Source organism: Narcine bancroftii, chromosome 3 (genome assembly GCF_036971445.1).
Source record: "Narcine bancroftii isolate sNarBan1 chromosome 3, sNarBan1.hap1, whole genome shotgun sequence".
NCBI classification, from domain to species: Eukaryota; Metazoa; Chordata; class Chondrichthyes; order Torpediniformes; family Narcinidae; genus Narcine; species Narcine bancroftii.
Genome location: NC_091471.1, coordinates 282,902,843 through 282,915,628, shown reverse-complemented (window position 1 = coordinate 282,915,628; position 12,786 = coordinate 282,902,843). Strand labels below are relative to the sequence as shown.

Below are 12,786 nucleotides of genomic sequence, written 5' to 3'. Positions count from 1 at the left end.
CAACTTCTATTGACACTGATCAATATCACAAACACATTCCTCCAGTCCATCTTCTTAACCTTCTCTTGTACTTTATCCACAACTTTTGCATATTTTGCAACATTAACAGTTGCTATGTCCTCCAAAACATTTAAAAGATTATTATTAACAGATGTAAAACCAAAAGAAATCTGTTGAGACACTGCCTGAAATTGTTGCTCAAATTAATCTTTATGTTCAGGTAAATGTAGCACGTTCTTCTTGTTCACTAAATTGAAAGTCTTCTTCTGAGCTTGGCTCTTCAAACTCTTCCACTGCACCTGCCCCCCAGCTCTTCTACTTCCACCACCATTACTTTCTTACTCCCCCCCCTTCAGGTTTTAGACCGATCCAGACTCACTAGACCGACGAGCACCAGCCCCTCTCTCCCCCCAACCCCCCCACAGGGAGAAAAATACTAGGGGTAGTGTGCACGCGAGAGAAGTGTGCGTGCACGAAGGCCCTTCAACCTCGGTGAAAGAACGTTGCTTCACGTCGGCGCCATCTTGCTCAGGACTCCACGGCACTGCCACCGGTGTTACCCTTGGAGTAGCCGGCTGTCTTCGCTGGGAGCGAGGAGGAGGATTACCTGAGTCGCCTGGATCCAGCTCCGAAGTAGGCCTTACCTTTCCCAAACTCAACGATTGCTCTAAAATCGCCTTTTTCATTGTTTGAGCCCTGTTTTTTTAAATAGTTATCTCAGGTTGTTCCAATAATATTCTGTTAAAATTTATATACTATTGAAAGGGCATTTCAAAACAGGTATTTCACAAATCTATCGGGAGAGAAGACTACCCAAGTCTCTCTTCACCATCATGCCACACCCCCCCACTTAAAAAAGTTATCGATACATGTTCATAAATACTAATGACCACAATATTGTAGCTAAACTGCCAAATAATCTGACAAAAGCAGAGACTATAAAAAGACCAGCAGCAACAAAAACAACAGCGCGTGCTGACGAAGCCTCATGATTCGAAGCGTCATTGTCATTGGGTAATAATGACAGCTCTGACCCGGAGCGCATTAGAGTTTTAGTCTTGTAGATATATGGATACATGTAAGCTAGGCTTACGAAAAATGGTTTTGTTGTTACAAAAATAAAAATATTTTGGTGTCACCCGGTGTGGTCTGCACCCACCAGCAACGACAGTGTCCATAGAGATAGGGAGGAACTTCCTCCATGCCCCGCTCCCTTTTGTCAGGTGCCCAACACAGTTGCAAGATGAACCAAGCCTCACCCACGTAAGACGGCAAAGCGGCAGATTTTAGCTCGGGGGACAGGTTGAGCTGTCCAAGGACTTCACCCCCTTCCCTTCACACCTGCAGGGTCTGCTATCCACCAGAGCAGCCCTCTGGTTCCACCTACTGGCCATTGTGCTTTGCCTTGCTGCCTGATCTTGGCTGGTCCATCCTGTGCAACAAGTGACTCATCAGACACCCCATTTCTTCTGAACGTTTTTTGGACAACGTTATCCCTCCTAATAAAGTAAAGCAGGCCCAAGAAGAAGTAACGTTCCTCGGCGCCATACATGAGAGCAACAGACAGAAAGCTGATTGTCCAAACTTCTGTGCCATGCACCGTAAAGCAGCCGAGAGCTTTCCTGGAATTAACTAGATTTTGCAGACAGTTGATGCTCAAAGTTACCTGTCTACACTGAACTATTGCCTCATGCCTCCTCTAAAGCACTCCTGCAGCATAACCAACTCCCACTGAATGCACCGCCTTTGAAGCCATGGTTGCAACCACCAGCTCTGGACCGGCTGCTGTAGGATCGCCCCTTCCAACTTTGTGTTACAATTCTGGACAGCTGTGCTTCAGCTGAGCTCAGGCAGACCCACGGCGAACAAAAGCGACCAGTGGCTTACTACTTGACTAAAGACCCTGCCACCTTGGGGCGGTCTCCCTGCACTCGGATTCTTCCCACAGTATATACTCTTGTTATAGCCGCAGCCAATATTACATCAGATTTACACCCTCCATTCCATAGTGAGCCCTTCTTACCTCCTGGGAAACCCAGCACCTGACCCAAGCACGCCACAACAGATTTGAAGCAGGTCTCTGCTTACCTTGCACCACTGTACAACTCTTAACCCCTCTACCTCCCTGCAATCACCACCCACTGAATTACCTGCTTATGGCCATGATTAACTGCACTTTTACTACCTCTCGAGATGACTTACCTGATACACCACTCCCAGACAGCAATTTTGATGTAGATGGCAGCCTGTTTGTTAGACCTCTGCTTCTCCCCCAGTCCCCGCTTCATCCTTCCACGGTCCCTCCTCCCTGATTCTGCACCACCCCCCCCCCCCCCCCCCCGAGCTCCTGTTCAATGTTAAACCCCGGGTGAATGGTTCCAATTCCTGCGGTGACCCTCTGAACATTTGTAAGTAAGACTTTAATTTTTTTTGGGGAGGGGGTGCAAGTAGTTGCCCTTGCCTAGGGTGTAAAATAGTCTGCCACCACCTTTGCTTGTACCCACCTTGGCAAGGAGGGAATGGTTAATATTCTTTTGCTGACCTGGTGGCACTCAGAATTCCATCAGGCTGTCAAAAGGAGGGCCAAAGCATGTCTTGTCTGCCAAGAGCATAATGTTGGAAAGGGAACTCTGTGCCAGTCAGAAAATCTCCTTGCCTAGTGAACCCTTGTCTTGTTTGTAACTTGATTTTATGAGTTTCCGTTCTGCGTGTACATTAGTTCTAATGTTTGGTAATTGTGGATTGAAACTACACCCACCACCAATAATGTTGCATTGTCCGTTGTAAAAATCTAAGGAGGAATTCTCTTGCGACCAGCGCCATATTCCTGTGTATCAGGACAGGACACCTGGGCCCAATGCCACCTCCTCAAAACGCAGGGGTGCAGGCAAGGTATGTTACAAGATGGTGTACCGAACACTAGGGGGCAACATTGAGACCAGCACTCAGGAAAATTGGTTATGTCACTGAGACATTCTGAAACTTACCACCTTTGACCACAGCTACCTAGACACCCCCCCACCCCCCACCCCCCACCCCAATACATCTCCAACCCCGGTTATTGCAGATATTGGTAAAAGGGGCCTTCTCATGGGAGAACTCTGTTGAGAGCGACATTCAGGAAGGTTGGAACGCTGTTCATCAATTACTGAACCCCACCCCGGTTGGTGGTCAATTGGACAGCATCATGCTACCTTGGGTATGTTGTCCCCTACATCCAACAGGTGCAACACGTGAATGACCATTTGGCCTGGTAGGTGAGGAACCAGACATGGAATTTCCACAGTAGAGCAAGTCTCTATGATCTTGCTCCCTTTTTACCAGACCGGTAAAGCATTCAAATCACTCATCCGCCTCGGTTTCGTCTTGGATTAGCTGGCCAATGACATGGCTAACAGGTTCCAAGCCTCAGCGGATGCGATGAGGCAGCTGAATACTGAAATGGTTGCCATGAGAACAGTGGCAACACCGAATCTGATGGCATTGGAATTACTACGTGCTGACCGTGGGGGTACATGTGCTATTATAGGCCCAGAATTAGCGTGACCCCAGTTTTTTTGCAGTGACATTTTATGGACCTCAACGATCGTTATAACGGGGCCACACGGTATGAACAAAAAGCAACAGGTGCCTGAATAAAAATGTGGGTGGAGGGTGAGGCAGAGGAGAGGAGGGAGGAAGGGGGAGGGATATAAGTGAAGAAACGTGGGAGGGGACATAAAAAAAGCCTAGAGAAGTGATATGGGGAGGGGGGAATCTCTCTGAATGGAGAGGCAGGTGAATGGGAGCTTGAGAAAAGGAGGCAGAGGGATTGGGAACAATACAGATTTGAAGGAGGGGTTTACCAGATGGTTGAAGAGTACCCATTTAAAATGTAACGATGAATGAACAGGTTTCAAAATAATTTGCAGTTTCAGCAAATGGTTGTTGAAAGTCTTGTCCCCATCATTTCTCAATACCACTATCCCTAGATCTTAAAAGTAATCGTAAAGGGCAGAAAGCAATCCAATATTTGCAAGATGACCTTTCAAGTTGGCGACCCACCTGCCCCTCCTCCAGGCTGATAATTGTTGCTTTGCAAAGCATGAGAACTCTGCTACTTGCAGCTAGTCTCACCACATGGGAGTCAAAGCCACATGGCCAGTTTTCCAGAACCTTCAAACAGACTTTTCCCTATAAGTTCATGTTCCTTAGGATGTGTTATACTGGGTTGTGTCCAGAGATGCCACATAAGATTTTGGTGTCTCAAAATTTAAATCTTAGGACAAGATCCAGATTGTTCCCATTATTGTATTTTTTTTAATGCAAGAACTGCATATACCATTGCATAGGACGACCTTGGAATTTCCAGCCAAAATGTTGGTTTTGAGCGAGACGACCCCGCAAATCTGGCACTTGCCACTGACCAGTGCATGCTGTTCAAAGCAAATCACGGTATATTAATAACAAATGATCATTTAAAGGTTTACATTTTATTTGGATCTTTTAAAATGAGGCAACAACAGTCGAACTGGGTGGATGATCCCGGCAGAGGAGCGCTGAAACTCAGCTAATAAACAATGGGAGGTTTTTGAGATGGCGCCAGTCGGCGGGAAGATGGTGGCGGTGTTGAGACTTTGTTGCTGAGGTAAGAATTTTAGACTCTGTAGGATGACGCTGATTTTTAAAGGTGAAAATTTTAAGTTTCCGGATCATCCTATGTACAGTATTTTACATTACATTTATGCAAATCAGTTTTCTTTCCATTTGTTGTTGTACCTAAACCGGCGTTGCCCCACACCCGCCATTCCCTAAAACCCAGTGGTTGGGAAAATAGCGAACCAAGTCTCCACTGTGTTGAAATATACTTGGTCAACCTCGTCCTTCTGTTTCTATGACAACAAACAGAGCATCTTCCTTTGCCCATGCTCCAGATGTACAAATTCGATCCCACGTTGGGTAGCAACGATCAGCTCATCATTCAAATTCGCTGCATTCATGTGCTGGAGAAACTCAGCAGGTCGCGCAGCATCCACCGGAAGCAAAGGGTAACCAACGTTTTGAGGAAGGGTGGGTGGGGGGGAGGGGCACGAGCTGACAGGTAAGAGGTACGTTAGTAGAGGTCGGAGAAAGGCTGAGAAGCCAGAGGGGCTTAAGAAAGGAAGGTCTCTGACAGGAGGAGAGAAGCAGGTGGAGAGCAGGAGGAAGGGAGACTGGAATGGGGAAAGAGAGGGTCTTGGGGAGGGGCTTCACAGAAACTGGAGATGTTGATGTTAATGCTGTCTAAAATATTACTTTGTGAAAATCGTTTTTGCTGTTCTGCAAATGGACAAGCATCAGAGTTGATGTTGATGTTAACTCAATCGTCCAACCCATATTATTTTGTGGAATTATGCTGCAAATAAAAAAAAGATTTTTTGAGGGGGGGGGGGCAGGCAGGCAAGGAGAGAGAGAGGGGGAGGGAGGGAGAAAGGAGGCATGAGTGGAGGGGGTGGGGAGGGGAAAGGGGGAAGGGGAAGATGGAGTGGGCAAGGGGGGCAGAGTGGAGAAGGGTGATGAGCAAGGTGGTGGAACCTCGCACTAACTCCAGAACATCCATTGCCTTTGTCTCCATCTAATGGTTTTATGCCGGTTGAAACCGCTCTGATAAAACTTTAGTTTTTAGTGCAGACGGCTGGATTTCAGAAAATTAGCTCAAAGAAAATGTGCAACAATGTCCAACCAACTACTTTATGCATGATTGTAATTTTCAAAACATCTTCAAAATGTTCTGCAGAGTGTTTTATTGTTATTCATGAAGCACATTTACATCTGGTTAAATCAAGTGGGCATTTGTGGTAATCTTTGGCTTCAGATTGCTAGTAATTTGACATCTGGGATACAGATCTCACCTTCACCTCAACTAGGAATCAAAATCCTGAAGATCTGCACCAGGCCCTTGGAGAGTAATGCCTACATAACAGAAGATGTTTAATGATGACAGGTTACTGAATTGGATCTTTAATGCAGAACTCTTGCAAATGGGGGACATTGTACTTCCCACGAATAAAGCCAAGGGACCCGAAAATAGAGAATTCTACAAGAAAAATCCTCAAAAAGTCTTTGCAAGTACATTTACTCTATTTCTGAGTAGAAAAAAAAAATCAGGTAAAATTATTCCTCTACAAATTCATGAAAGGTAAATTCTTTAACTATATACAGAATATAGCCATGATAAATAAATGAAGCTTCAAGTAGGTTTTGAAATGTAAGGTTAGCACAGTTGTTCCACACAATTCCCAGAATTGATCATCTTTAAAACCGATGGAAACAAAAGCTTGACGAGATTAACTGGTGATGCGTTACATTGACCAGCTAGCCTAGTCTGGACAATTCAGTGTGACACAAGCCTGTAATAAACAGTCGACCAACATTCACATTAAAACCTGGATACATCCACAAGAGTCGTCCAGAATTTAAAAAAAACATTTATCTTTGGCAAAATTTTAAGTAGAAAATAACATTTCCAATGTCCTGAAGTTAAGGGCCTAAAAACTGGATTGAGCTATGCCCAATTTGTAAAATGGTTGAGGAGGGATCAAATCGAGCTTGCACACTCGTTCTACGCCAGCTGACACCTTTGTAAGGATTCTTAAATACAGTGCAGGGAACTTGCCTAAAGAAGGCAGTCTTTTTTTAAAAAAAATATATACAATACCGCTCAGTAGAAGGCCTTTCTGGCCTACAAAACCCAATGAACCTACCCAACCTGTCCACTTTTGGAGGGTGGGAGGAAACCAGAGCACCCAGAGAAAATTCTCGCAGGTCACAGGGAGAAGGTACAAGCTCCTTATTTTGAGACCCCCATCCTTAGGGGATTCAAGGCTGGATTGCTGGGACTGTAGTTGTTCTGTGCTAACCGCCATGCGCCAATGCACTTGCCAATCAGCGGCTCCACAGGTGCAGGATAACAGAATGCGCTATGTGTTCTGTGGTCTGCAGGTGTTTAGCAGGCCAACTAGGCTTATGGTCTTCCAGGATAAATCTACAGGCTTCCTAGACCCTGTGCTCAACACTCATCCAACACCATTTCACACCTTAACCCTTTAAGCCCATTGCACATTCTCGACAAAGAGCTTGGGATCCTTCAACCTACCTGACCCATTACAGCCCTTATTAACTGAGGGACTGAGACGGCCCATGATGTATTACTAAATAACACATATTATTGTAAATATCAATGATGTGAGATGGCAAGGAATAATCTAATGTAGGTTGTGTAAAATATGGAATTTCGTACTACTTTGGACATCTTCGCAGCTTTGCGCAATGTGAGTCATAAAATATGGGATTTTTCTGAAGTGTATGCAGGTGTTGCAGGTATTTTCAGATTAACTTTTGAATTTCAAAAGCAGCCCTCTGTCCCCAGCCCCTTGCAGTGTGCATCCAGTCAGAAGCTGCTCAGAGATCTTGCAAGTCCGTGCAACCACCCAAATACTTGAAGCTCCTTAAATGAGCAGCCACAATTCAGTTCGATACAACAAAAGGGTTAAAATGACAAGGGCTTTATCCAAATCACCTCAAAACTGCTTTTTAGAAAATTGGGGGTCTCAAAATTTAAATCTTAGAAGAGGATAAGATCCAGTTTGTTCCCATTTTTTGTACTTTAGGAAGTATTTTACATTATATTTATGCAAATAATGGAAGCTTAATTTAGTTTTCTCTTTCCATTTGTTGTATCTAAACTGGCATTGCCCCACACTCGCCATTCCCTAAAACCGAGTGGTTAGGAAAATAGCGTACCAAGTCTCCATTGCATTGAAAAATACTTGGTCAACCTTGCCCTTCTGTTTCTATGACAACAAACAGAGCATCTTCCTTTGCCCATGCTCAGACGTACAGTTCAATCCCGTACGTTCTGGAGAAACTCAGCAGGTCATGCAGCATCCACAGGAAGTAAAGGGTAACCAATGTTTTGAGAAAGAGCTGGGGAGGGAGGGGCATGAGCTGACAGGTAAGAGCTACGTGATTAGAGGTTGAGAAAGGCTGAGAAATGACAGGGGAGAAGCCAGAGGGGCTTAAGAAAGGAAGGTTCTCTGATAGGAGGAGAGTAGCAGGTGGAGAGCAGGAGGAAGGGAGACTGGAATGGGGAAAGAGAGGGTCTTGGGGAGGGGCTTCACAGAAATTGGAGAAGTTGATGTTAATGCTGTCTAAAATATTACTTTGTGAAAATCGTTTTTGCTGTTCTGCAAATGGACAAGCATCAGAGTTTCTGATTGTTACCCCAAATAATACCCCACCGATTGGCCACAAACTTTTAACAAGACACGAGAGGCCAACAGCGTGGAAAGAGCCTTCCTTACTAGTTATTGCTGCCTTAATTCTGCTAGTTTTCACAGTAACAGGTCTTTTCTTTGAGATCCTTGCACATTTCTGAAGTGCTACACATTTAAACCCCAGGGACACACACAACTGAAAACCCATGCAACAAACAAAAGATAAATATCATTGAGAGCGCAAACGTACAATTGTCAAAAAATAAAGTCTATTTTCCTTTTCCTGTTCTTTACAGGAGGACTCTCACTTAAATATCTATAATGGCCAACATTAATGTGGCCATGAATAGAATCAGGAGTTTATGGCTATTTGGGCTTGGTGGACTGAAAGCAAACAGACTGGAACCGGAGTTGACAGAAGTTGCTGCCTCCATATCAGATGCATGCTCTATTTTGGTCCTGCAAATCCAGGGGGACTGGGCTCAGACTTGTATTCAAACTGCAAACTCTGGTTTAGGATCGCACAGTTTCAATCCCTAACGGGCAAGCATCTCATAGATCTGGCCGAGAGATGTCTGGTCAGCACAGGCTACTTGCACAAGCAGCCATAAACCTTTGCAGGAACTAGGTTCACTCTTGAATGGAAATCCCACTGGATGTTGTAAGAACAAAAAAGGAATCAACATTGCATTTATTACACTCTCGGACTTCATAGAGGGTCATCTCCTAAAACCTCCTTCACAAAGGAGGCCACATCTGTTTCACTAGCATCGTGCGCTTTGAAGAATGGGTGCTCCTGTCAGGGAAGGAACATAAAAAAAACCACATCAACTATGCGTCAGGTAAAAGCAACCTTGGAGTAAAATGTAAGTGGAAAACATGAAGGGGTTCTCACCATGAGGTCAATGTAGTTCATGCGATCTTTGGGGTTCTTCTTTAAACTGGAGAGAGGAACAGAAGAAAATCAAAACTGGCCATCTTTACAAGGAGGACTCTCACTTAAATATATATATATATATATATAATGGCCAACATTAATGTGGCCATGAATAGAATCAGGAGTTTATGGTGGACTGAAAGCAAACAGATATCAGACAAAACCCCACCTCTCTCCGGTGGGTTCTCACTCCACTTCCTCCACAGCTCAGGGCCCTCTAATGTCTACACACCTCCAAGTCCACCGAGCACTCTCAGTTTCGGCCACGAGATTATCAGTGGCTGTGTACTCATCTGTCAGCACCTGACACTCTGTAAGTTCAGCCTTGAACTCCCCAATTGACCCATTTCTAACTTAGTACAGCTAGTTTTCCTTTCGCAAAGTTGTATGAGACTTTGGGCCTATTGCTGTTTGTTGCCTATACCAGTGATTTAGATAATATACATGGCATGATGAGCAAGTTTGTGGTATTGTACATAGTGAAGATGGTTGCCGAAGATTGTAGCGAGATCTTGATCATTTGAGCAGCTGGGCAGAGGAATGACTGATAGAATTTTATAAGAGAAATGGGAGGGTTTGCATTTTGGGAAGTATAATATGGGTAGGACTTGCACAGTGAATGGTAAGGATCTGGGAATTGTTGTAGTGCTATGGGGAAAGGAGTACAGGTACATAGTACCTTGAAAGTGGTGTCACAAGTGGAGAAGGTGATCGAAAGGAGTTTGGCACATGGGCCATTGGTCAGAGCATTGAGTATAGAAGTCAGATGGTCATGTTGCCATTGTAAAAGATGTTGGTGAGGCCCCATTTGAAATGTTGTGTTCAGATTTGGTCACCGTGCTGTAGGAAGGATGTTGTCAAGCTGGAGAGGGTGCAGAGATTTATGAGAATGTTGCCAGGGATCAGGGGCCTGAGTTATAGGGAGACGTTGAGCAGGCTGGGGCTTTAGTCCTTGGAGCACAGGAGGATGAGGGGTGATCTCAGAGATGTACAAAATCACGAGAGGAGTAGCTTGGGTGAACATGGAGAGTCTTGCGCCCAGAGTAGGAGATATCGGTAATCCAGAGGATCTAGGTTTAAAGTGAGGGGGAGAAATTTAAACAGGAACCTGAATAACTTCTTTCTTTAAACAGAGTGGTGGCTGTATGGAATGGGTTGTAGGAGGAGGTGGGTGAGGCAGGTACTGTTGCAACGTTTACCAAGAATTGGACGGATTACACTGTATGTATGACTTCCTTTGACAATAACGGCACAGCGTAATGGTAAATTAATTCAACACTGTCTTGGGAAAAGTTATTCTGGTGTTTCTTAAATGAGGAGGAGCTTCTGATGGTGAAATAAAAAGAACAAGTATATCCTTTTGCCTTTGGATTATCAGATCTCCAAGTTTAACACACTCCACAGCAAGCAACAGTTCACTCAACAGATAGTTTGAAACATGGGTGCCTAGATTACAATGTCACTAACATCAAGAACCAATTCACTAATACTATTGCACATCTGCTTTTCCTCTCCTCCTCCAATCTCCTTAATTGACTTTGAAACCAAACTATGCATTTTCAGATCAGTCCAAATCGCAGTTTGATAATACAAATTCATTCCGTAAATGTTGAAGCGCCACTGATTGTAAATGACTGAACAGATTTGGTTATTCTCGTTTCAAGAACTAAAACTGGATTTGCACACTCTTCAATCTGGTTTGTTTCAAAGACCAACCACCTGGAAGGCTTACCACTGTGCTGTGAAATCCACAAACTCCTTGGAGAAGCGATCTGCAGGTAGCTGGGGAGAAGGCTCTTCCACCACCTGTTTGAGCTGTTGGAATGGTGTACCCCAGGACTCATAGGGAAACCGTAGGATGGCTAATTCAATCTGCAACACACAAAAAAAGCACTACTGCCTTCACATTGAAAACACAACTTGAAATCTTGGAAGATATCCCTCAGAATGCAACCCTTAATTTTTGTTGCATTAATAGAAGGTTTATTTACATACCATTGTGATTCCTAAACTCCAGACATCAGACTTCACATTATAACCTTTTTGATTCAGATCTGGGTTAATCCTCTCAGGCTGTGAAGTTTAAAGACAAATACATACACACATCAAAAAAAATTCTTCAAATGCTGGAAACTGGATCTAAAGAGAAAATGCTAAAAAACACTCAGTACTTTGAACATCTTAGAAGAGAGAAATTGCATTTCAGGATCTAGGCGCTTAAACAACGGCTTTGAGCGTTGCTAGGAAGTTGTTGGTTTTATTATAAATACATGATCAGATTAAATGCCTGCAAAGCATATGATGCAAGTACATCCAACCGTTTAAAGAGCCGACTTGTGAACGGTGTTAGAAAACTGCTGTTCTCCAATTGCCTTAATGGAAGATGGACTGATTAATTCGAAGGATTTCATTTTATGTTTGACCCTCTAATTCACAGGAGCATATGGTAACAAACCCAAGTTATTTACAAATATAAGTGAGGACCTGCAGTCAGCCAGAAAGCCCATCGAACCTATTCCGCCATTCAATAATAAATTGAATTGCATATTGTCATATATTTTGACTTTGTGAAAAAACTTTTGCATGCTATCCAGTATAGCATTACAGATTAAAAAGTTCAGTGGTAAACAATGCTCGTGAACCCTGCACTCCCATCCTCTACTTGTGAATCCATCCACATCAATCTTGAAAATATTCAGGGACTTTCCTTCACCCACCCATTTAGGAAGAGAATGCCAAAGGCTCACGACTTAGAATAAAACATGAATGCTGTCTCAGTGTTAAATAGGTGACCCATTATTTTAAACAGCCACCCTTAGTTCTCCATTATCCCACAAGTGGAAGGGGTTTACTCCACATCATCTGCTGAGACATTGCGTAATTAATTGAAGTTCTCTCTCATTTAACCTAAACACAAGCTTTGCCTTTCCAACCTTCCCTCATCACATAACCAACACATGTTTCCATCTAACACCTTCCTCAAGGGGAAACTATACTCCAGACGTGATCTCACAAATGCCCTATGTAGCTAAAGCTTAATTTCTGCATTTTGTTGTCAATTCTCCCCAAAATAAGGAATAACATTGTTCCCAGTTACTTGATCTACCTGGGGACCATCCTTTGTGAATCAAGTCCCTGAACATCACATCCCTTTGCACCTCACAGCTCGGTTATCTTTGGTTATTTAAATATGCTTCATTATTTATTTTTCCTGCAGACTGGATAATTTTACATTTCCCCTCACATCCTGCTCCATTTGCATTGATCTACCAGCATTCCTTATCCTCCTGTCCTCTTTGTAACTCACTTTCCTACCCATCTTTGTGCCCTCTGTAGATTTAGAAATCATACAATTTCCAGAGGTCGGCACAACATTGTGGGGTGAAGGGCCTGCATGGTGCTGTAAAGTTCTATATGAAGTCGAGATCCCGGCACCAGTCTGTGTGACATGACACAGATTTAACACTTGTTAAATCTTGCCAAGCAAAAAGAGATCCATTTCTGTCTTTATTTCTTGTTAGTTAGCCAACCTTCAATTCGCATCAACATGTTCCCTCACTGACCGAGATTTGATGTTAGCAACTTTTGATGCAATTTATCAGATGCCTTTTGGTC

General features: G+C 43.7%; 1 protein-coding gene across 6 annotated transcripts in view; it reads right to left on the bottom strand.

The window, feature by feature from the left end:
- Nucleotides 1–5,695: 5,695 nt before the first annotated feature.
- Nucleotides 5,696–12,786, bottom strand: part of LOC138758860 (dual specificity mitogen-activated protein kinase kinase 3) — a 175,184-nt gene continuing 168,093 nt past the window's right edge. For all 6 annotated transcript variants that reach the window (XM_069928359.1, XM_069928363.1, XM_069928360.1 and 3 more), the window contains 4 exons: nucleotides 11,167–11,244; nucleotides 10,904–11,043; nucleotides 9,130–9,175; nucleotides 5,696–9,030 (listed from right to left, as the gene is read on the bottom strand). In XM_069928359.1, coding sequence (XP_069784460.1) covers nucleotides 8,944–9,030; nucleotides 9,130–9,175; nucleotides 10,904–11,043; nucleotides 11,167–11,244 — 351 coding nt within the window. In that variant the 3' untranslated portion in view covers nucleotides 5,696–8,943. The remainder of the gene's footprint in view (nucleotides 9,031–9,129; nucleotides 9,176–10,903; nucleotides 11,044–11,166; nucleotides 11,245–12,786) is intronic.